A 23,986-nucleotide genomic window follows, 5' to 3' on the forward strand; every position below is an offset into this window, starting at 1 on the left:
CTCTCTTCCCCCAGTCATCACCACCCCTTACCCTCAGTTCCATAAACATAAATAAAGAGAAGAATGAAGTTAAAGCTTTTCTTAGGTGTTTAAAAATCGGACTACTCTAAAGACTGATTAAACTAGGTTTTCTAAGTGAGCAGTTCCTTAATCTTGACTTAGTAAAACATTAAAATATTTGGCATCTGCCATTGACCCCTATTCTGCAATATTGGAGTTAATCCAGCAGTTTCTGGTTAAATACCAGTATAATGCAATTCAAGAATTACCACAGAGGTGTGAAGGGAAGAGGGTGAGGCTAGTAAGGAATACCCAGACAGCAAGGTAAAGAAAATATTCGTTTTATAATAAAACCCAAATGAATGCTAAGACTCTATCTAGAGATTCATTGTTATTTCTGTCAGTGGGATTATTTAAGTTTTCTCTTTAATTATTTGAGTTTAAAAAAATTATTTTTATTTTTTTTTTATTTTTGAGATGGAGTCTTGCCCTGTCGCCCAGGCCGGAGTGCAGTGGTGCTATCTCCGATCACTGCAAGCTCCACCTCCCGGGTTCATGCCATTCTCCTGCCTCAGCCTCCCGAATAGCTGGGACTACAGGCGCCCACCACCACACCCAGCTAATTTTTTGTATTTTTAGTAGAGACGGGGTTTCACCGTGTTAGGCAGGATGGTCTCGATCTCCTGACCTCGTGATCTGCCCGCCTTGGCCTCCCAAAGTGCTGGGATTACAGGCGTGAGCCACCACGCCCGGCCAATTATTTTTATTTTCTGGAGACGGGGTCTCACTCTGTCACCCAGGCTAGAGTGCAGTGGTGTGATCATGGGTCACTGCAGCCTCGACCTCCCAGGCTCAAGTGATCCTCCTGCCTCAGTGTCCTGAGTAGCCTAGGACCACAGGCATGAGCCACCACACCTGGCTAATTTTTAAAAATTTTTTGTGGTGATGGGATCTCACTATGTGTTTCTCAGACTGGTTTTCTAATTTTTAAGAAAACATAGTAGACATGTATGTTTTTGTAACACAAAATCATAATTTTATGTAATCCAGGCCAGGTGCAGTGGCTCACGCCTGTAATCCCAGCACTTTGGGAGGCTGAGGCGGGCGGATCACAAGGTCAGGAGTTTGAGACCAGTCTGGCCAACATGGTGAAACCCTGTCTCTACTAAAGATACCAAAGCAAAACAAACCTATGTAATCCAAATTAAAATCTTCTTCAGCATGTATATATTTATATTTATAATCTATATATATTTAAAAAACAACTTATTGGATATAATTCATATGCAATATAATTCACCCATTTAAAATATACAGTTCAATGGCTTTTAGTGTATTCACAGAGTTGTGCAACCATTACCAGGGTCTCATTTTTTTCTTTTTTTTTTTTTGAGACAGAGTCTCACTTTGTCACCCAGGCTGGAGTGCAGTGGCACGATCTCTGCTTACTGCAAGCTCCGCCTCCCACGTTCACACCATTCTCCTGCCTCAGCCTCCCAAGTAGCTTGGACTACAGGCGTCTGCCACCACGTTGGGCTAATTTTTTTGTTTTTGTATATTTAGTAGAGATGGGGTTTCACCATGTTAGCCAGGATGGTCTCGATCTCCTGACCTCGTGATCCACCTGCTTCAGCCTCCCAAAGTGCTGGGATTGCAAGCGTGAGTCACCGTGCTGGCCAATTTTTTTGTTTTTGTTTTGTTTTTTGTTTTTTTCTGGGAGAGACAGAGTCTTGCTCTGTTGCCCGGGCTGGAGTGCAGTGGCATGATCTTGGTTCACTGCAGTCTCCGCCTCCCGAGTTCAAGTGATTCTTCTCCCTCAGCTTCCCGAGTAGCTGGGATTACAGGCATGAGCCACCGCGCCTGGCCAATTTTTGTATTTTTTAGTAGAAATGGGGTTTCATTGTGTGTTGGCCAGGCTGATCTCAAACTCCTGACCTGAAGTGATCCACCTGCCTTGGCCTCCCAAAGTGCTGGGATTACAGATGTTAGCCACCACGCCCGGCCACCAGGGTCTAATTTTAAAACATTTTCATCACCTCAAAAAGAAACCGCGTACCCATTAGGAGTCACTCCTCTTCCCCATCCTCAGTTCTTGGCAACAGATAGTCTACTGTCTGTATGAATTTGCCTGTTTTGGACATTTCATATAAATGGAATCATATACAGTTGTCCCCTGGAATCCACAGGGGATTGGTTCCAGGACTCCTCTGTGGATGTAGAAGTCCGTTATAGTTGTCCCTGTATCTGCGGGTTCTGCATCTGTGGATATGGAAGGCCAGCTGTGATGTGTGGTGTTTTGTTCCTTTCACTTAGTTTATTCAAGTTACAGCATGTATCCATACTTCATTGCTTTTAATTGTCAAATAATATTCCACTATATGGATATGTCACATGTTATGCATTTTTAATTTTGCTTTTAAATCTAATACTTCTGAGAGACTTCTCCTTCTGGTAATATAGAATTTCCTGCTTTTTTGCCTCCTATATTCCTGACTTGGAGCTAAAGAAGCCAGCAACCTGGACACAGTAGCAGGCACTGAGAAAAAAAACTCCAGCCAAATCCTGCTGCCTCTTGCCTAAGAACCAGGGAAGGGGCAGCCTAAACAAGACCACAAACTTCTAGATAATTACTGCTGTACTGTAAACACCACAGAAAAAGCTGTGGCTCCATCCTCACACATGCCAGCAAAGGCTGAATGGGTGGCCTAGACTTCCATCCTCTGTTGGTGGTCTATAAATTTAACAAATCTTTTACTGATGGGCTTCGGTGGTCTCTAGTGTTTTGCTATTACAAATGTAAGTCCTCAGTATTCCTCTCTTTTGTATCTTTGGACATCTGTATGACTGTTTCTATAGAATAAATTTCTAGATGTAAAATTATTGGGACAATAGATAGCATCCAGTGAAGCCTTCAGGAATGGCAGTTGGATGATCTCAAAACATGGAAATAGGCTGGGCATGGAGGCTCACGCCTGTAATCCCAGCACTTTGGGAGACCGAGGTGGCCGGATCACCTGAGGTCAAGAGTTCAAGACCAGCCTGGCCAACATGGTAAAACGCTGTCTCTACTAAAAATACAAAAATTAGCTGGGTATGGTGATGTGTGCCTGTAATCCCAGCTATTCGGGAGGTTGAGACAGGAGAATCTCTTGAACTCAGGAGGCAGAGGTTGCAGTGAGCCGTGATCGCGCCATTGCATTCCAGCCTGAGTGACAGAGCAAGACTCCCTCTCAAAACAAACAAACAAACAAAAACCCATGGAAATATGTAAGAAGTATTACATTTTCAGTGTAGTTTTTCTCTGTTGTTTAGACTAGGTAATTTTTATTATTCTACCTTCCATTTTACTGATTCTTCTGTCCCCTTCGTTTGGCTTTCGAACCCATCTACTGAGTTTTTAAATTTCAGTTATTGTATTTTTCAGTTCTAAAATTTCCATCTGGGACTTCTTTATATCTTTTTTTTTAACTTTATTGTGTTTATCTTCTGACATACATCTTCTATTTTTTTTTTTTTGCTGAGGCTTTCTGTTTTTTCATTTACTTCAAGCAGATCATTCCGTTTGATATGATTCTTGGTATGACATGTTCAGTTGAAACATGGACGTTTTCATATTATGTTAAAGAGACTCTGGATCTTGTTTAATCCTTCTCTTTAAACTTCTGACACTCACGTAAGACTCCTTTGATGTTTCCGTGGAGGGAAAAGGAGAAGGGAGATGGCACTGCTTTGTTATAACCAGGTGGAGATAGAAGTCCAAGTGCCCCACTGGGTTATCTCATTTTTATTTTTTTATTTTTATTTTTATTTGTTTTGAGACAGAGTCTGGCTCTGTTGCCCAGGCTGGAGTGCAGTGGTGCGATCTCAGCTCACTACAACCTCCGCCTCCCAGGTTCAAGCAATTCTCCTGCCCCAGCCTCCCAAGTGGCTGGGATTATAGGCATGCGCCACCACACTCGGCTAATTTTTGTATTTTTAGTAGAGACGGGGTTTCACCATGTTGGCCAGGCTGGTCTCAAATGCCTGACCTCAGGTGATCTGCCTGCCTTGGCCTCCCAAAGTGCTGGGATTACAGGCGTGAGCCACCGTGCCTAGCCCCATTTTTTAGATTTAATACTTCTTGCTTCCAGAATGTGATTTAAAGGAAAAGAAAAATAAATAAATTTAATACTTTGGAGAGACTTCTGCGTCTGGAAAGACAGAATTAGAGGGTAGTGAGTTTCTTAGTTTTTTGCCTTATACATCTCAGACTTGGAACCAAAGAAGCCAGCAACCATGGTGAGGAGGCTCCTTATTACTGCTGGGGTAGGGGAATGGGAGTTGCAGCTCCCTGTGTGACCTCCCTGATACACTAGTGGAGGTGGTCTCATTACCACTGGTTGATGTTCAAAGTCCTGACTCTGTTAGGCCTCCTCTGACCCCACCCCAGGGGCAGGGGCTTGGCAGGGTTTGAAGGCCCTGGTTTCCTCCCTGGCCATCTCTGACAGTATTCTGGCAGAGACATTACAGCCTCCAGAGGATTGGTTACATTAAGTTGGAAATAAAATATATAAACTAAAAAAAAGTTACATATAGTGTTATATATAGTGTGATCATATTTTTTAAGGAATAAAGTAGTATGGGCCAGGCATGGTGGCTCACACCTGTAATCCCAGCACTTTGAGAGGCCAAGGTGGGAGGATAACTTGAGGCCAGGAGTTTGAAACCAGCCTGGGCAACATAGTTAGAACCCCGTCTCTATTAAAAGAAAAATAGTAGTATGTACATAGAAAATAAAAATGTAGAAGAATAAGTAGCAAATTAATGGTTCAAGGGTAAGGGAGCTCTGACTTTCTCTAGTATTTCAGTTTTTATTTTAAAAATAATGAATATAACTGTTAGAAGCAGTGAAAAGTATTTTTTAAAGGCATACTTTTCTCAGATGCTATTGTTAGATAACTATATGTTAATTTTTATGGTTACTAATACAAAACTGGATATAGAATAAACGTATCCTGGCTCCCAGTGTAGGATGCTTTCCATTGTATCACAGTGTCCTCAGTCAGCTGTAGCAATAGGCTGTATTCAGTGTAGTTCATACTAAACAGGGTAATTTTGATTCTATAATTTTGTTGAAATTGAATTTTATATTTAACTTGGATTAAAGGAGAAAGTTTTTGACTTGTGAATTCTAGAAATTTGAATTTTTCACCGGACCCAATGGCTCACACCTGTAATCCTGGGACTTTGGGAGGCTGAGGTGGGTGGATCACTTGAGGTCAGGAGTTTGAGATCAGCCTGGCCAACATGGTGAAACCCTGTCTCTAATAAAAATACAAAAATTAGGCCGGGCGGCGTGGCTCATGCCTGTAATCCGGGCACTTTGGGAGGCTGAGGCGGGCGGATCACCTGAGGTCAGGAGTTCAAGACCAGCCTGACTGACATGGTGAAACACCATCTCTAATAAAAATACAAAAATCAGCCGGGTGTGTTTGTGGGCACTTGTAATCCGAGTTACTTGGGAGGTTGAGGCAGGAGAATCACTTGAACCTGGAGGTGGAGGTTGCAGTGAGCCAAGATCACACCATTGCACTCCAGCCTGGGTGACAAGAGTGAAACTCCATCTCAAAAAATAAATAAATAAATAAATAAATAAATAAATAAATAAGCCAGCCAGCCATGGTGGTGGGCACCTGTACTCCCAGCTGCTCGGGAGGCTGAGACGGGAGAATGGCCTGAACCTGGGAGGCAGAGGTTGCAGTGAGCCGAGATCACACCACTGTACTCCACCCTGGGTAACAGAGTGAGACTCCATCTAATTAAAAAAAAAAAAAAAAAAAAGAAATTTGAATTTTTCCACAGTTTTACTATATAGATATAAATTATACATATATATGTGGATGTGTGTAGATATATGTATTTATATGTATGTATGTGTGTGTGTGTGTATATATATATAATATGTATACATATTTTAAATAGTGCTCTGTTACCCAGGCTGGAATGCAGTGCTATAATCATGGCTCGCTGCAGTCTTGAACTCCTGGGCTCCAGTGATCCTCCTACCTCAGCCTCCTGAATAACTGGGACTATAGGAGAGTGCCACCACGCTGGCTGATTTTCTAATTTTTTTGGTAGAGATGGGGTATTGTTCGGTTGCCCAGGCTGATCTCAAACTCCTGGTGTCAAGTGATCCTCCTGCTTTGGACTTCCAAAGTGTTGGGATTACAGGCATGAACCATTGTGCGTGGCCTTTTCTATACTTTAAAAAATTTCAAAAATAAAAATAAATATTTCATCTGACTAGTAGCTCCCAATTTTCTGATGCTATTAAAACTTTGGAAAAAGTTGTTCATGGTGACGATGACTTTTCTTATTTGGCTTGTCATTAGTGGTTAGTAAAAAAGGGACTTTTTTCAGGTCTGTCTTGAAGAATATGCATCCTTTTATTTATGTGTGCATGAAGGAAAGTGCTTATTAGGCGTATGAGATGTGTAACAAGCTTCTGATATACCTGAAACAAAAGTAAATTGGGAAAATTTGTTAGAAAATTATAGAGAAAGGAGGCAGTCACCTGTGAAAGGAAAGGGGCATTTGTGTCCTGACCAGGTCTTCATGAACTGTTCTGTATTCTGAGATTCTTTTGCCCATGCTCAAGGACTGGCTCTGCAGACCACTGTAGGAGATTATGTATGGTGACTGATCTGTAGCCAGTTCCCATTCATCGTTAGCCTGCTTTTAGTTTAACGTGTTTCTAAGTTCCTACATGTAATATCTTTATTATGTCTCGTTTACCAACTTAATGATTTTAACACTTCTTTGACAGGCAGCTTGGGAAATTTTAGTTAATTTTATAGATTAAGTGGAGGGGAGGATAAAGACCTTGAGTCAGACTAGTTCTTTGTCTACCAAACTACTGTTTTTTTTTTTTTTTTTTTTTTTTTTTAGTAAATCTCAAATTTGGATTATCAAGCTAATTGGAAAGGTAATGTATTAACATTTTCTTGTCTGTAGTAAATTCACTTGTGTGTTATCAGTGTTCCATGCTATTAATGGTCAGTATCTTCAAAAAGGCAACTTTGGGCACCAGTTTTTATATAGTAGGATGAGTTAGTGCTGTAAATTGACTTGGGTTCTGAGAATCAAATATCATCCTAACCTTCCCACACCAGTGTTTCTTAATGTATCCAGCAGGCAGGTGCCGCCTTACTTTGGAATCTCCTTGAGTGCCTATAACAAAATAAGGATTCCTGGGCCCCAACCCAGGAGTTCTGCTGAATCAGAATGTCTAGATATGTGGCCCTGAGGTCCTCTTTTTTTTTTTTTTTTTTTTTTTTTTTTGAGATGGAGTCTTGCTCTTTCGCCCAGGCCGGAGTGCAGTGGCGCAGTCTCGGCTCACTGCAAGCTCCGCCTCCCGGGTTTGTGCCGTTCTCCTGCCTCAGCCTCCTGAGTAGCTGGGACTACAGGCACCTGCCACCGCGCCCGGCTAATTTTTTTGTATTTTTATTAGAGACGGGGTTTCACCGTGTTAGCCAGGATGGTCTCGATCTCCTGACCTTGTGATCCGCCCGCCTCGGCCTCCCAAAGTGCTGGGATTACAGGCGTGAGCCACCGTGCCCGGCGCAAGGTCTTCATTTTAAATGTTTTCCTTAGGTTATTTGTAATCACAATAAAATTTAAGAACTAGGCCTTTTTTAGGAAGTACATTTTTGTACAAGTTGTATGTAGTATTAGGAATTAATATGATTCATTCTGCCATCAAATTCTGTGTATATTTTGTTACTGATAAAGAATGATGTGGATTTTTTTTTTTTTTTAAACCAAGCTCTGTTGTAACTGTCCCATGCTGTCTGATTAGGGTTCTGGAATCTTCACTATAAGCCCACTTCTTTTGTTTTTGTTTTTTAAACTCCTTTTACCTCTCCATTAGTTTGGGAATTAATGACTTTTTACTGATGTAGCATTTTACTGAAATGCTTCCGAATTTTTTGAGAGTTACTTTAGGATAATAAACAGTACTTTTACCAGCATCTTTGAATGACTTATTGGAGAGTTATTTCTGGCACTCTCCATGGACGTCATAGTCAACAGGCTGTGTTGATCTCTAGCAATGTCAGAACGTTCTCTTCCAGCATTCCAGCTCTCTCTGCTTCCCATCTCTCCTTTTCCTTCAGTCCATCTTTCCTTTTTAAACTTGGGGCTGATTCCATGTCTTTGCCATCATGAATAGTGCTGCAGTGAACATACGTATTCATGTGTCTTTATGGTAGAATGATTTATATTCCTTTGGGTATATGCCCAGTAATGGGATTGCTGAGTTGAATGGTAGTTCTGTTTTTAGCTCTTTGAGGAGTTGCCACATTGCTTTCCACAGTAGTTTAACTAATTTACACTCCCACCAGTAGTGTATAGTGTTCCCTTTTCTCTACAACTTTGCCAACATCTGTTATTTTTTTTTACTTTTTGAAAATAGCCATTCTGGTGTGAAATGGTATCTCATTGTGGTTTTAATTTGTTTTTCTCTATTGATCAGTGATATTGAGCTTTTTTTCCTATGCTTGTTGGGCCACATGTATGTCTTCTTTTGAAAAGTGTCTGTTCATGTCCATTGCCCACTTTTTAATGGGGTTGTTTGTTTTATATTTGTAATTTTGTTTAAGTTCCTTATGGATGCTGGATATTAGACCTTTGTCAGATGCATATTTTGCAAATATTTTCTCCCATTCTGTAGCTTGTCTGTTTACTCTGTTGATAGTTTCTTCTGCTGTGCGGAAACTCTTAAGTTTAATTAGATCCTGTTTGTCAACTTTCGTTGCAGTTGTTTTTGGCATCTTCGTCATGAAATCTTTGCCAGTTCCTATGTCCAGAATGGCACTGACTAGGTTGTCTTCAGGGTTTTTATAGTTTTGGGTTTTACATTTAAGTCTTTAATCCATCTTGAGTTGATTTTTGTCTATGGTGTAAGGAAGGGATCCAGTTTTAATCTTCTGCATATGGTTAGCCAGTTATCCCAGCACCATTTATTGAATATGGAGTCTTTGACGTTGCTTGTTTTTGTCAGCTTTGTCGAAGATCAGATGGTTATAGATGTGTGGCCTTATTTCTGGGCTCTAGTTGAGGTTGGAGGATGGAAGGAGGGAGAGGATCAGAAAAAATAACTATTGGGCTCTAGGCTTTGTACCTGGGTGATGAAATAATCTGTACAACAAACACCTGTGACATGAGTTTACCTATATAACAAACCTGCACATAATACCCCTGAACCTAAAATAAAAGTTAAAAAAAAAAAAAAAAACAACCTTGGGGCACACATGATGGGACTAAAAAAGATTTGTACCACTCTGATTTTTAGGAAAATCTACCTCGTCATTGCCATTCATTAAGTAGGATTAGAAATGGGTTATTATAAATAAATCTTTTGTTATTTTCTTGCTCTCTGAAGACATGTGTACAACAGGATATGGGCCGGGTATGGTGGTGCATGCCTGTAGTTTCAGCTACTGGGGAGGCTGAGGTGGGAGGATTTCTTAAGTCCACAAATTTGAAACTGCAGTATGCTGTGATTGTGCCTGTGAGTAACCACTGCACACCAGCCTGGGAAACATAGTAAGATCCTTTCTCTAATTAAAAAAAACAAACAAAAAAAACAGGATATAGGATATTTATCTTTATTTTTGAAATGGAGTCTCACTTTGTTGCCCAGGCTGGAGTGCAGTGGCACGATCTCGGCTCACCGCAACCTCCACCTCCCGGGTTCAAGCAATTCTCCTGTCTCGGCCCCCCGAGTAGCTGGGATTATAGGCATGCGCCACAACGCCTGGCTAATTTTTGTACTTTTTGTAGAGACGGAGTTTCACTATGTTGGTCAGGCTGGTCGCAAAACTCCTGACCTCGTGATCTGCCTGCCTCGGCCTCCCAAAGTGCTGGGATTACAGGAGTGAGCCACTGCGCCCAGCCAGGATATGGGATGTTTATAATGAATTTTTTTTGGAGGCAGGCACACCTACAAGTTTCCGTTTTTACTTTGCCTTACAAAGAATACTGTCTGATAGAATGAAAAATGATTTTTACGTTTCATAAAACCCATAATTGACTTTGACTTTGCCCTGAGGCAAGGGTTTATGTACCCCCTAGGAATTACTGTTCTGTCCAACATAGTAGCCATTAGTCATATGTGGCTATTTAAATTAAGAAAACATATTGTTTATGTTTTAAATTAGAAATTATAGTCATGTGCTGCATATGCCAGGGGTCTCAAAAGATTGTAATTCGCTTTTATTTTTTGTTTTTATTTTTTGAGACGGAGTTTTGCTCTTTCACCAGGCTGGAGTGCAGTGGCACGATGTCGGCTGAGTACAATCTCCGCCTCCCGGGTTCAAGCGATTCTCCTGCCTCAGCCTCCCAAGTAGCTGGGACTGCAGGCATGCACCACCACGTCCAGCTAATTTTTTGTATTTTAGTAGAGATGGGGTTTCACCATGTTGGCTAGGCTGGTCTCAAACTCCTGACCTCGTGGTCTGCCCTCCTCGGCCTCCCAAAGTGCTGGGATTGCAGGCGTGAGCCATAGCGCCCGGCTTATAATTCGTATTTTTATTCTACCTTTTCTATGTTTTGATGTGTCTTGATGTACAGATACTTACCATTATATTCCACTTGCCTACAGTATTCAGTACAGTAACATGCTGAACAGGTTTGTAGCCTGGGAGCAATAGGCTATGCCATGTAGACTAGGTGTGTAGTAGGCTGTCTCATCTAGATTTGTGTAAGGCACACCCTGTGATGCTTGTAAAATGCTAGAATCACCTAACAGCACATTTTTTTCAGAATGTGTCCCTATCAGTAAGTGATGCATGACTGTAATTTAAAATAAATGAAACAAAAAAATTCAGTTCACTTGAACTAGCCCCATTTAAATACTCTCTAGCCACATATTGCTAGTGGCTACCATATTGGACATTGGCAATATGGATCATCGCCATCATGCATTAAATTCTCTTGGGCAGTGCTATACTAGACTGGTCATTTTTATTTTTTATTTATTTGTTTGTTTGTTTATTTATTTATTTGAGACAGAGTCTCACTCTGTTGCCCGGGCTGGAGTGCATGGCACGATCTCGGCACACTGCAACCTCTGCGTCCCGGGTTCAAGTGATTCTCCTGCCTCAGCCTTTTGAGTAGCTGGGACTACAGGCACCCACCACCACACCTTGCTAATTTTTGGATTTTTAGTAGAGATGGGGTTTCACCATATTGGCCAGGCTGATCTCAAACTCCTGACTGTGTGATCCACTCACCTCGGCCTCCCAAAGTGCTGGGATTACAGGTGTGTGCCACCACGCCTGGCCCTAGACTGATCATTTTTAAGAAAAGAAAGAGGCTAGCGCTAGCTGGGTGCAGTGGCTCATGCCTGTGATCCCACCACTTTAGGAGGCTGAGGCAGGTTGATCACTTGAGCCCAGGAGTTCAAGACCAACCTGGATAACATGGTGAAACCCTGTCTCTACTAAAAATATTAAAAATTAGCCAGGATGGTGGTACGTGCCTGTAGCTCCAGCTGCTTGGGAGGCTAAGATGGGAGGATTGCTTGAGCCTGGAGGTGAAGGTTGCAGTGAGCTGAGATCGCACCACTGCACTCCAGCCTGGGTGACAGAAGGAGACCCTGTCTCAAAAAAAGAAAAAAATAAAAAATAAAAAGGCTAATGAAAGAACAAAATAATAAAGACCCAAATTTCTACTCTTCCTTCCACAATGTAACTTTTCCTGGCTTCTTGTACTCTTGATTAAAATTCAGAAAAAGATATGTCATGTTGAGTATCATCACTTTGACCTTGTTTTTAATGTTTAATTCTGTTTTCCAGGCTGGCAGTGATGGTGAAAGCATAGGAAACTGCCCCTTTTCCCAGAGGCTCTTCATGATTCTTTGGCTCAAAGGAGTTGTATTTAGTGTGACAACTGTTGACCTGAAAAGGTAAGACATGGTCGCAGTTTGCAATCAACTTAAGCTGAACTATCTTTTCAGTTTGATCCTATTTTCACCTTGATGGCATGTATTCTCTAAAGGAAATATATTGTATTAAAGTTCTGCTGGTTTGTGGACAAACTTAACTTGTATATAACCATTTTGGACAAGTCACACTGTCAGTATACTGCATGTGGCTACTCAGTCTTTTTTAGGAACTTTTGTATGTTTACCTTAAATTTCATGAGCAGCACGAGGAGGTATGTGTTAGTGTGGATGCAGTGAAATCCTTGACTTCTTTTTTCCAGTGTAAACATGGAGTCATCAAGAACTTTCTAAACAGACATCATCTTCGCCCCAAATGTGTTAAACATGTGACCTATATAATCTGGATCTTTAAAGACAAGGATTTTTAGGGGGTTGAATACCATTGTTGTCAATTTCATTTAATTTATTTTTCAGGGAATAACAGTAATTTTCTATAGCATTTTAGCTATAATGCAAATATTTTAATCATATTTGTTTAAATGTATTGTAAAATAAGAGCAATTATCTGTGGCCCCGTGTCTGTTCTTGCTAAGTGAAGAGTTGTTTGCAGCTTTCTCTTGGATGATTTTATGGCTTATTTTTCCATAGTGGAGAGGGCTGAGAAGAGCCGTGATGAGTAGAAAGCTCTGTTTTATTCAGGAATGTCTATTCACCTTTAGCAAACAGGTCTGAGGTGAAGAATATTCATACATCTCCTTTCCGAAAAGATGAAAATCAAGGGTGAAGAATAGTTATATTAATGGGAAAATCTAGGGTTTGGCAGTGGATTCCTCTTGATGCAAGTGTCACAACATGATTTGCTATTATACTTATTTTTAAAACTATTAGTCTGTTCTCACATTGCTATAAAGAACTACCTGAGACTGGGTAATTCATAAAGAAAAGAGGTTTAATTGACTGACAGTTCTGCAGGTTGTACAGGAAACTTGGCTGGGGAGGCCTCAGGAGACTTACAATTATGATAGAAGGCAAAGGGGAAGCAGACATGTCTTTCATGGCCAGAGAAGGAAGAAGAGAGAAGGGGGAGGTGTTACACATTTTTAAACAACCAGATCTTGTGAGAACTCACTCACTGTCACAGGAAGTCTGCCCTTGTGATCCAGTCACCTCCCACAAGGCCCCTCTTCCAACATTGAAGATTACAATTTGATATGAGATTTGGGCAAGGACACAAATTTAAACCATATTATATATCAAGTTATGAACAGTGTCCAGGAAAAAATATTGACAGCCTATCACTTGATAAAGTGGCAGGATTCATGTATGTTATCCCTCTGAGCATCACATGCTGATAGTTACCTGAGAGCTATAATTCCATTCCCAGTTCTAGGTTAGTGTACTCAGATTTCTGTCATTCCCTTAAAATACATTTTTACTTACTGCCAGTGCATATATTTGAAATTTTACAGACTTTAAAATTTATTGAACATAAGCCATAAAGTCATCTAGGAACCCCTTTAGTTACATATGTAAATGTAGAAATAAGCCTTTGGGAATAGTGAGTTAAAACTACAAGCTCTTGGGAAGACATTACCTTATTCATGTTGGACAGAGATGTTGTAAGAATGAAATAAGTCATGTAGTTACCCTTCTATTACTGTTTTTTTTCATACATGTGTACACAAAGGAAGTTTCCCAATATAACTCCTAAAAATAGACTGTGCCACCAGGCACACACCCTTACTGTGTCCTAAAATACATGAATTTCTCCTATTCCATTTTTGGCTTGGAGCAAGTGAGTTGACTGCCATGCTTTGAAAAAGCCGTCATTGAATAGTTTAATACAGTGCTTTAATTGTGACACATACCAGTAATAGTGCTATAAACGATGGGAATCTGGGTCAGAAAAGGAAGTAAACCCATTATAGCTATTTCAGAGTTGTCTGTTTCTTTTCATTTGCAGACTTTTTAAAGGCATTATTCCTATAGGTTGATTGATATTTGCAGATTTGTATATATTTAATTGTATATGTGGAAATATGTTTAAGGGTATATGTTAAGTGTTTATATATATAAAAAGTGGCGCATGGGAGGTAGGCATTCAGGGCCTCATAATTAGAAAATATCAAAGAAGATATATGTTTATTACCTAGGGCTTTATGTAAAATCAACAGTAGAGAGCACTTAAAATTGAAGCTTATATTTTTTGGTCTTTAGCAATCATAGGTCTCCAGTAAATCTAAAAAATGCTTCTTAGGGCAGCTAAAACTATACAAGTAGTACATGATAATGAGTCTCTACCATCCCTACCCCTAGTCATCAACTTCCCCTTCAGAGAGATAATTTGTTTTAGGTTTGGTCTTTATTCTTCCAAATCTTTTCCTTTTTTCTTTTTCTTTTTTTTTTTTTGAGACAGGGTCTGCCTCTGTCACCAAGGCTGGAGTGCAGTGGCACGATCACGGCTTACTCTGTAGCCTTGAACTCCTGGGCTCAAGTAATCCTCCACCCTCAGCCTCCCAAGTAGCTAGGACTACAGGTATTTACTATCGCACCTGGCTAATTTTTTATTTTTAAGAGACAGAGTCTCCCTGTGTTGCCCAGGTGGGTCTTGAACTCCTGGGCTCAAGCAGTCCTCTGGCCTTGGCCTCCCAAAGTGCTGGGATTACAGACTTTAGCCACTGTGCCTGGCCTCATCCAGATCTTTTCCATGAGTTTACACACTTGTAGTCTTGGACAAAATTTTAAAGAGAAAGTACCTCAAGAAAGTGAACATTGGTTCAAAAAACAAAATCAGAAATCAACCCACCAGTATATATGAAAGTTATCACAGAGGAATAAAACATCCCTGTAGTACTTTTCATAATATATTCTTAATCTTAAAACATTAAATGTGACTCTTTTTAGAAATTTGTGGGGGAGAAAAAATGCCTATAGTGCTTATTTTCCTGCTTTTCCTGGTAATTGCCTAATATCTTGGTGAGAAGTACTGACTCCAGAACAAACCAGTGGAGAACAATAGAACTCCTCGGAGAGTTACTTAGCAGCTCACTCTATGATTTGAAAAAAATGATTGTTACATGACATTTCATCCATGAGAACAAGCCCATTTCTAGTTCTGGCACTGTATGACATGTTCTCTTTGAATCTCAGTTGGCATTAATGACTATGCTGGTAGTATTCATGTGTCCCTTGTGAGGCTGTGAACAATCTTCCATTACTTGCCTGCCAAAGCAGCCTTAGTGCTTTGGTGGGAGTCATTTCCAAACCTAATTTTCTGTTCATATTGCAATTTAAAGAACGTTTAGATAAAAAAAGGGCCCGGGCTTCACAAAGAATTTCAATTTACATCAACGATTTGAACAAAAGCTTCAGCTAATATAAGTGAAAATATTAAAATTGGGGACAGAGTTAAAGATGTTCTGGCATGTCATCAGTTGGGAAACAACCATGGCATAGTATAGAAAATTTCAGGAGTGAGACCTGGCTGTGTATGGAGAAAGCTCCATCACTGATTTCACTGGGACCTGGGGCCAAGCTGCCTCATCTTCCTTGGAGTCAGTTACCTTATATTTAAATTCAGGAAAAAGGAAGGGAAAAAAACTTCACTTTTGTAATAGTTTAAAATGTTACAATGGAACTATGAAACTGATAGTTCTGCATATCTTAAAAGGCAGTTAGAAACTCAGAAGAAAATCTGATTCCCAAATAGACTCTTCAGATAGTTTTATCTTCATGATCATGTCTCTGTGGTTCCACCTTTCTGAAAACAGTCTTCAGTAACTTGAGAAATCAGTTCAATTTCCATGATCTTCAGTAGCAGCAGCATGAGTGACACATGCCGAGACTAAATGGAATGAGACAGGCCTGTCTTTCAGAGAGATCATCTACTTCCTGCTGCTGTCCAGACAGGAAAGTCAGACTCCATTTTTCCCCTTTGTAAAGTTGACTTGAGCTACATGAAGCACTTGTTAGAGCAGTCCAATTCAAGATAATTGTGCTTTATGACTGCATTCAGAATCACATGTGTACCCACTGTGTGTGTGTGAATGTGTGTGTGGGGTGTGTGTGTGTATGTGTGTGTGTATGTGGGTGGGTGGGTGGGGGATGTGTGTATGTGGGTGGGTGAGGGTGTGTGTGTGTGTGTGTGATTGAGAGGTAAGGGAAACATAGACACACAGAGGGGGAGTATTTTGTTGCTATGTCTTTATGTTCTTTTTCTTTTTTTTTTTTTTTAATCTTTTTCAAGACGATTTCAAAGATGATACATCCTGTTGAGGCCACTGAGAGCTAAGTGAATAGAATTATCAGTGAATGTTTTTCTAAACCTGTTATCAGTATACACTTTACTCCTAAACTGTTATCAAGATGTTAAAAATTATAGAATCTATATTTGGGCCAGGCAAAGTGGCTCACTCTTGTAATCCCAGCGCTTTGAGAGGCCGGGGCAGGTGATCACTTGAGGTCAGTAGTTCAAGACCAGCCTGGCCAACATGGTGAAATCCTGTCTCTACTAAAAATACAAAAATTAGTCATGCATGGTGGTGAGTGCCTGTAGTCCCAGCTACTCGGGAGGCAGAGGCAGGAGAATTGCTTGAATCCAGGAGGTGGAGGCTGCAGTGAGCTGAAATCATGCCACTGCACTCTAGCCTGGGCAACAGAGTGAGACTCCATCTCAAAAAAAAAAAAAAAACACACCCAAAAACAAAGACAAAAGAATTATGGAATCCATATTTGAAATCTTTCCATGGGTGCTATTTTTATTGAAGTATTCCTCCACAGATTGGCATTAAAATTGACATTAAAAGTAGACAGATTAACAATATTTAATCCAAATCAATAAAATTCTTTAACTGATTGAACTGGGACAAAGACAAATTCTTAGTGACAAGGGGTCTTGGTGTGTGTGTTTTGTTGAGTCCATGATTAATTCGTTCAATTAGTGACTTGACTATCAGTCAAACCAGAATATAGCAAATCTAGTAAAGAATAATTAATAGTAGTAAAGCGTTCTGAAACAAATAATTCTGGTTCTATGTTAACTTTTGTGAGGTTTTTTTGTTGTTGTTGTTATATGTTTATATAGTGTCTAGTAATCTCTTTGATATGTGTGAATTAATTTTATGCCCTGAAAATCGGCACCTTCAAAAAGGAACTCGATTTTTTTTTTTGTTATTGTTCTCTTTCTGGAGAAAAAAGGAGCTCAATTTAAAAGATAAGGCCTACATACCTAGTACTTTCTTCTTCGTTGGGCACGTCAACTTGTTACAGATAGGTCATCTTCAAGAGCCAGCTCCAGTGTCCTATAGCTATGCTGCACTCATTTCATACCAAGCAGCTGGAACTGAGTCACCAGCCCAGCTTCCTCCAATTGTTGCAATTGTACTGAACTACATTTTAATAGAAATTAAGCCACTCAAGTCTCTTAAAATATTAGCTCCTATAGGATTCCTCCTTTTCATTCGTTTCTTTTCCTTTCGGTTTTTGTTTTTATTTCCTTTTCTTCATCTAGAAAGAAAATGGGAAACAACAGAATAATTTATTTCATCTGAAAGACTACCATGATAAATGAGGATAAAAATAATAAACCCCAAAACACTAGAGAATATTTGCACCCTGTTGCAAGGCATGAGTTCTGTGCACTTTGCCCTTGATGTCACGTAAGGGAAATATTTGAATGAGTTTTAATCAAGTATTGAGTATTTACTGAAGGCCTTTTTGGAAGTAAACCAAAGATGTCTTGAAATTTTTAGACATTGCCTATTGGCTCAGTTTCATTTATCTCGAACTGCAATTCTTACAGTGTTACGTTTCTGTGAAGCATCTGTAAAATGAGCCTTTGTGGGTCAAACAGAACACCTGAGGCCTGAGAATGCAGGTGAGAACTGCAAGTTGAAGAATCTTAGATGCTGTTTGGTTGATATATAGCTTGTGAGTGAATCAGATTACTGTTTAGAACTTGTCCATTTATTTGAAGTCTACTAATATGTTTGAAGGCACTAAAGTTTCTTCTCAGATTCTTCACTTGGAATCAGGACCTGCCGTGGTTGTCTGTCATCTCAACAGTTAATCTGGAAAACAGTTTTATCGCTTTATTTATTTGAAAAAAATATATATAGCCTTTCAACCGAAGCAAGATAGACTATTCACTAATTACAAATATTAATGGAAAATTGGTAATCATATGCCCTTTAAACTTTCCTTGGTGGTACAAACAAAATCAGATTTTGTTTATTACTAGTCAGTTAATGTTAGGTAACCATTTATGAACCACCAGCTCTATTAAAGTTAAAACTGCCAATCTTATTTCCTGCATAATGCTTTGTTAATGTGATACTAAAAGTGGTAATGGCTTTCATTTGCATACTTTTAGTTCACTTTCACTTGCCTTATTTGATCTAATCTTTACAGACAAAGCAGATCTTATAAAGAGGAAATCCAGACTCAAAGAGGTTGTAATTTACTTAGTCATGTAGCTGGTAAATGGCAGAGCTTTTCCATTTGGGACTTCAAGCCAGTCCTTTTTATTCAGCCTTGGTTCTTTTTTCTCTGATATGCTAGCTTTCTCCCTCTCCCAATAAATATTTTCATTTGGGAGCCAGGTGCAGTGGCGTGCTCTCTAGTCCCAGCTACTCGCAGCTGAGGATCACTTGAGACCAGGAGTTTGAGGACAGCCTGGGCAACATAGCAAGAGAGAGAGACCCCTATCTCTAAAAAAAAAAAAAAAAAAATTGAATAAAATTTAAAAAATTAAGAATCTTTTTGTTTAGAGAGCTTAAAAACTTTCATAATTAATTATAGAAGTAATATGTGTTATTTATTTTGTCACACATGCCCTACCCGACCTACTCCTTTGGGTTTTTTTTTGTTTTTTTTTTTTAAGCATTGAGACTGTTATAAATAAATTTTTGGTGTTGCAAAAGAAATAGCACTTGAATATAAAATTTTCTTTTTAATTCTCAGCAAGGCAAGTTACTTCTATAGAAGGGTGCGTTCTTACAGATGGAGCAATGGTAAGCGCACACTTGGATAAGGGAGGGGAAGGGGTTCTTATCTCTGACGCACGTGGCCCCTGCTGCCGTGTCGTTCCCCTATTGGCTAGGGTTAGACCGCACAGGCTAAACTAATTCTTGGCTAATTTAAAGAGAGTCACTGGGTGAGTGGTTTGGTCGGAAAAATGGGTATGACAGAGCAGGTAATTGAAATGAGTCAGGGTGGAGCAGGTAATCAAAAATGGTCACTTTACGAGGAAGTTAAGTTTAAAAGCAGAAGGTGAAGAATTGAACATACTGACATATTGATTATTTGAAAAGAAATTTAGAACTCATATCTAACAAGACCTTCTTCCCCTTTATCTAATCTACCCTGTTCTTAAAAAAAACTATTTGTGAAAAACAGACTTATATTATTAACTTAGTTAGGCATTTAATTGACTGTTCATTATAAAAATGTTAACGGATATGTTTTTTATTGGAATTTGGAGTGAGGAAAAATTGTTTTCCAGGTAATCACAATTTATATATGACCAAGGATTAAAAAACATTCCTTTTTTTTTTTTTTTTTTTTTTTTGAGACAGAGTTTTGCTGTCGTTGCCCAGGCTGGAATGCAATGGTACAATCTCAGCTCACTGCAACCTTCACCTCCCGCATTCAAGCGATTGTCCTTCCTGAGTAACTGGGATTGCAGGCGTGCACCACCATGCCTGGCTAATTTTGTATTTTTAGTAGAGATGGGGTTTCACCATGTTGGCCAGGCTGGTCTCGAACTCCTGACCTCAGATGATCCGCCCGCCTTGGCCTCCCAAAGTGCTGAGATTACAGACATGAGCCACTGTGCCTGGTCTACAGTCATTGCTTGGTATCCATGGGGGATTGGTTTAAGGACCCCTGGTGGATACCAAAATCCACAGATGGCTCAAGTTTCTTATATAAAATGGAATAGTATTTGCATATTAACCTGCAAATAGCCTCCCATATACTTTAAATCATCTCTAGGTTATAATGCCTAATAAAGTGTAAATGCTATGTAAGTTGTCATTACACTGTGTTTAGGGAATAATGACAAGTAAAAGTCTGTACATGTTCAGTACAACTGCAACCACCCCCCACCTCCGCCCCCGCCCTGCCGCCCTTTTTTTTTGAGACAGAGTCTCATTCTGTCGCCCAGGCTGGAGTACAGTGTGTGATCATGGCTCGTCTCAGCCTTCCAAGTAGCATGCGCCACCACACCTGGCTAACTTTTGTATTTTTTGTAGAGACGGGAGATCGATCGATCGATCTATCTATCTATCTATCTATCTATAAATTTCGTTTTTTTTTTTTTTTTTGAGATGGAGTCTCACTCTGTCACCCAGGCTGGAGTGCAGTGGTGCGATCTTGGCCTCTCAGGTTCAAGCGATTCTCCTGCCTTAGCCTCCCAAGTAGCTGGGACTACAGGCACCCACCACCACGCCTGGCTAATTTTTTTTATTTTTAGTAGAGACGGGGTTTCACCATGTTGGCCAGTCTGGTCTCAAACTCCCGACCTCAACTGATCTGCATGCCTCGGCCTCCCAAAGTGTTGGGATTACAGACATGAGCCACCGCATTTGGCCTTGTAAAAAATATTTTTGATCCTCAGTTGGTTGAACCCACAGATGCTGAACCCATGAATAAGGAGGGCTGACTTATTTCATTTTGTGAAAAACTTTACCTTGTCAGGCTAAAGAATGTTCAGTGAAAGCATCAGAGTTGAAAATCAAATCAGATTTTGACTTTTGAAAGTCCTCTTTTGGAGGTTAGGTTCTTATAGAAGTTGATAGGAAATATGTCTTATTTTTCTTTGTTTAGGAAGCAAGATAGGCTCTAGAACTTGGACTTTGAGTTAAAAATTTTTGAATTAATGAGATAATTAAATAAATCTTTGTATCTTTGGTTGGAATGTAGTCATAGAAACCTGAGGCTTTCTAACCTAAATTGAAAGATGGAGCCAGAGAGAGAATTCAGACCAAGGGAAATTGATAGATTATAAACTGGTTATAGATTTCTGATTCCCCTCTGTCTTGAAAATTCTGATGACGAAGTATTTCACTTTCATGATATATTTAAAAATATTCTTTTTTTTTTTTTGGAGACAGAGTCTTGCTCTGTCGCCCAGGCTGAAGTGCAGTGGTGCCATCTCAGCTCACTGTAACCTCCATCTTCCAGCAATTCTGCCTCAGCCTTCCGAGTAGCTGGGACTATAGTCATGCACTACTGCACCCAGCTAATTTTTATATTTTTAGTAGAGATGGGGTTTCATCATGTTGCCCAGGTTGGTCTCAAACTCCTGACCTCAGGTGATCCACCCGCTTCAGCCTCACAAAGTGCTGGGATTACAGGCATGAGCCACCATGCCCAGCCAATATTCTTTATTTTATTCAAATTCTGTGCATTTATGGTCAGGAAGGAAGGAAGAAGGAAGGCAGGCAGGCTAACTTAATAACAAGATAAACAGCTCTGGGCTATAATAGGAGGGAGAAACATTCCTTGAAACTGTATGTTGTTGTATTACTTTTCTTGAAGTACACACTTTTATGTTTGCTTTTTTAATTATGAAAGTTTTCAAACATGCATAAGAATAGAACAGACTTCTCCGTAAACCCAATTCAGTTATCAAGATCTTGCCACATTTGCTTTGCCCCTTTTTTCTTATTTTCTTTGCTGAAATGTTTTAAAGTAAATGCTAGACATCATGTCATTTCATCCCTACTTAATTCAGTGTATGTCTTCAAACAATGTGGACATTTTCTTCCCTAACCACAATGCTGTCATCTCCTGAAGTTCCTCGTATACAATTTGGGATTTCCGTGGTTATCTCTAAAACATCTTTTTATTTTTGGCTGGTTGATTCAAATCAGTATCCAAGTAATTTCTACTTTTTATGTTTGATTGTTATATCTCTTAAGTTTTTCTTAATCTATAACAGTCCCCCACCTGTGTCTGGTAAAAATGCCATTCAGCTGAAAGGTAGATTGTCCCAAATCCAGAATTTAGCAATTGCTTCCTTGTGATATCATTTAACTTTGTCCTCTCATTTTCCCCCTCCCTGCATTTCCTGTAAATAATCTCAGGATCCCTTTGTAGTCTTAAATTATTGAAGGCCTCAAACAGCTTTCAGTTGTGTGGGTTATATCTACCTATTTTACTATATTAGAAATTAAAGTTGAGAAATTAGCCTAGGCAATATGGTGAGATCCTTATCTCTACAAAAAATTTTTAAAAAATTAGCTGGGCTTGGTGGAGTGTACCTCTGGTCCCAGCTGCTTGGGAGGCTGAGGTAGGAGAATTGCTTGAGCCCAGGAAATCAAGGCTGCAGGGAACCATGATTGTGCCACTGCACTCCTGCTTTGGTGACTGGTCTCAAAAAAAAAAAAATCCTGAGAAATTTTAAAAATGTTTATTTGCGGCCAGGTGTGGTGGCTCACACCTGTAATCCCAGCACTTTGGGAGGCCGAGGCGGGCAGATCACGAGGTCAGGAGATCGAGACCATCCTGACTAACATGGTGAAACCCTGTCTCTACTAAAAAATACAACAAAAATTAGCTGGGCTTGGTGTGTGCCTGTAATCCCAGCTACTCGGGAGGCTGAGGCAGGAGAATGGCGTGAACCTGGGAGATGGAGCTTGTAGTGAGCCGAGATCGTGCCACTGCACTTCAGCCTGGGCGACAGAGTGAGACTCCGTCTCAGAAAAGAAAAAAAAAAAGTTATTTACTAATTCATTAAATATAGAACAATAATAAACCTACTACTTATTATCATAAAACATTTTTAATGTAAAACAACTATATTTCCCAAAACAAAAAACAGTGAGAAGGGTGGCATTCCTTTACATTTTTGCACATCTTAGAAGAGGTTTCTTGTCTCTGCTTCTGCATTCATTACCTTCTGGTATCTTATACCAAGTAGCCAAGTAAATTTGGAAAATTTTACTATATGTGCATGAGAGGAGAATGAGAGTGAAGAAGGCAAATGATGCCTTAGTATTATAAAAATAGTTCTGACCTAATGGATCACCTGGTGGAAGGGTCTCCTGGCTTACAGTTTGAGAAACAGCTGCCCCAGAGGCTGCTTTCTTTTGGTTTGTTGTTGTTGTTGTTGTTGTTTTGAGACAGGGTCTCACTCTGTTGCCCAGGCTGAAATGCAATGATATGATCACTGTTCACTGCAGCCTCAACCGCCTGGGCTCAACCAGTCCTCCCATCTCAGCCTCCCAAGTAGCTGGGACTACAGGCACATGCCACCACACCCAGCTAATTAAAAAAAATTTTTTTATAGAGATGGGATTTCACTATGTTGCTGAGGCTGGTCTCACTTGAACTCCTGGACTCAAGCAATCCTCCTGCCTTGGCCTCTCAAAGTGCTAAGGTTACAGGTATGAGCCACTGCACCCAGCTAGCCCCAGAGGCTTGATTAGATTCAGGGTCAACTTTTTTGGTAAGAATACTTCATGGTGCTATAGGAAACACACCATATCTGGTCATCTCATTTTTTGATCCTAAAATTCATTGATGGGTTTGGGTGAGCCATTTTGCTTTTTAACAAGATAGTACAAACATTTCTTGCTGTTAGTAGTTGTCAGCATGACAGTTTCACCATCTTTATCAGTGTTTTGTGGTATTTTCAATTTTTCCTAATCAACAGGAGGAAGATATCTTATTGTTTACTTTTAAATTCCCTTTATAGTTGTGCTATTTTACATTTTTCTGTGTGTTCACTTGTTTTATCTGTCTCTCATCAATTTCTTTTGACCCATACCTATTTGATTTTTTTGATGACCTTTGAAATGAATTTGGACAAAATCCTTAGGTAATGTAGATTTTAAGCTTTTCTGACTCAATACTTTGTCCATTCTTTGTTGCTTTTTACCCTTCATTATGCCATCTTTTATATATTGAAGTAATTTTGTTATTAGATAGTCTAATCTGGTGATCCTTTTCCTTGTCAAACCTGGACTTCTATGAATAATGGGAAAGAAATAGCACCAGCATTTGGAATCTTATGAAGTTGAAGATGACTGCAGGATTCAGCTGCTTGTCTCTTTT

General features: G+C 39.8%; 1 protein-coding gene across 1 annotated transcript in view; it reads left to right on the forward strand.

Moving 5' to 3' along the window:
• CLIC4 (chloride intracellular channel 4) overlaps nt 1-23,986 on the forward strand; it is a 92,818-nt gene that overhangs the window by 41,168 nt on the left and 27,664 nt on the right. The window contains exon 2 of the mRNA XM_030805026.1: nt 11,838-11,947. Within this exon, the coding sequence (XP_030660886.1) occupies nt 11,838-11,947 (110 nt within the window). The remainder of the gene's footprint in view (nt 1-11,837; nt 11,948-23,986) is intronic.

This window comes from Nomascus leucogenys, chromosome 24, assembly GCF_006542625.1.
Source record: "Nomascus leucogenys isolate Asia chromosome 24, Asia_NLE_v1, whole genome shotgun sequence".
Lineage (NCBI taxonomy): Eukaryota > Metazoa > Chordata > Mammalia > Primates > Hylobatidae > Nomascus > Nomascus leucogenys.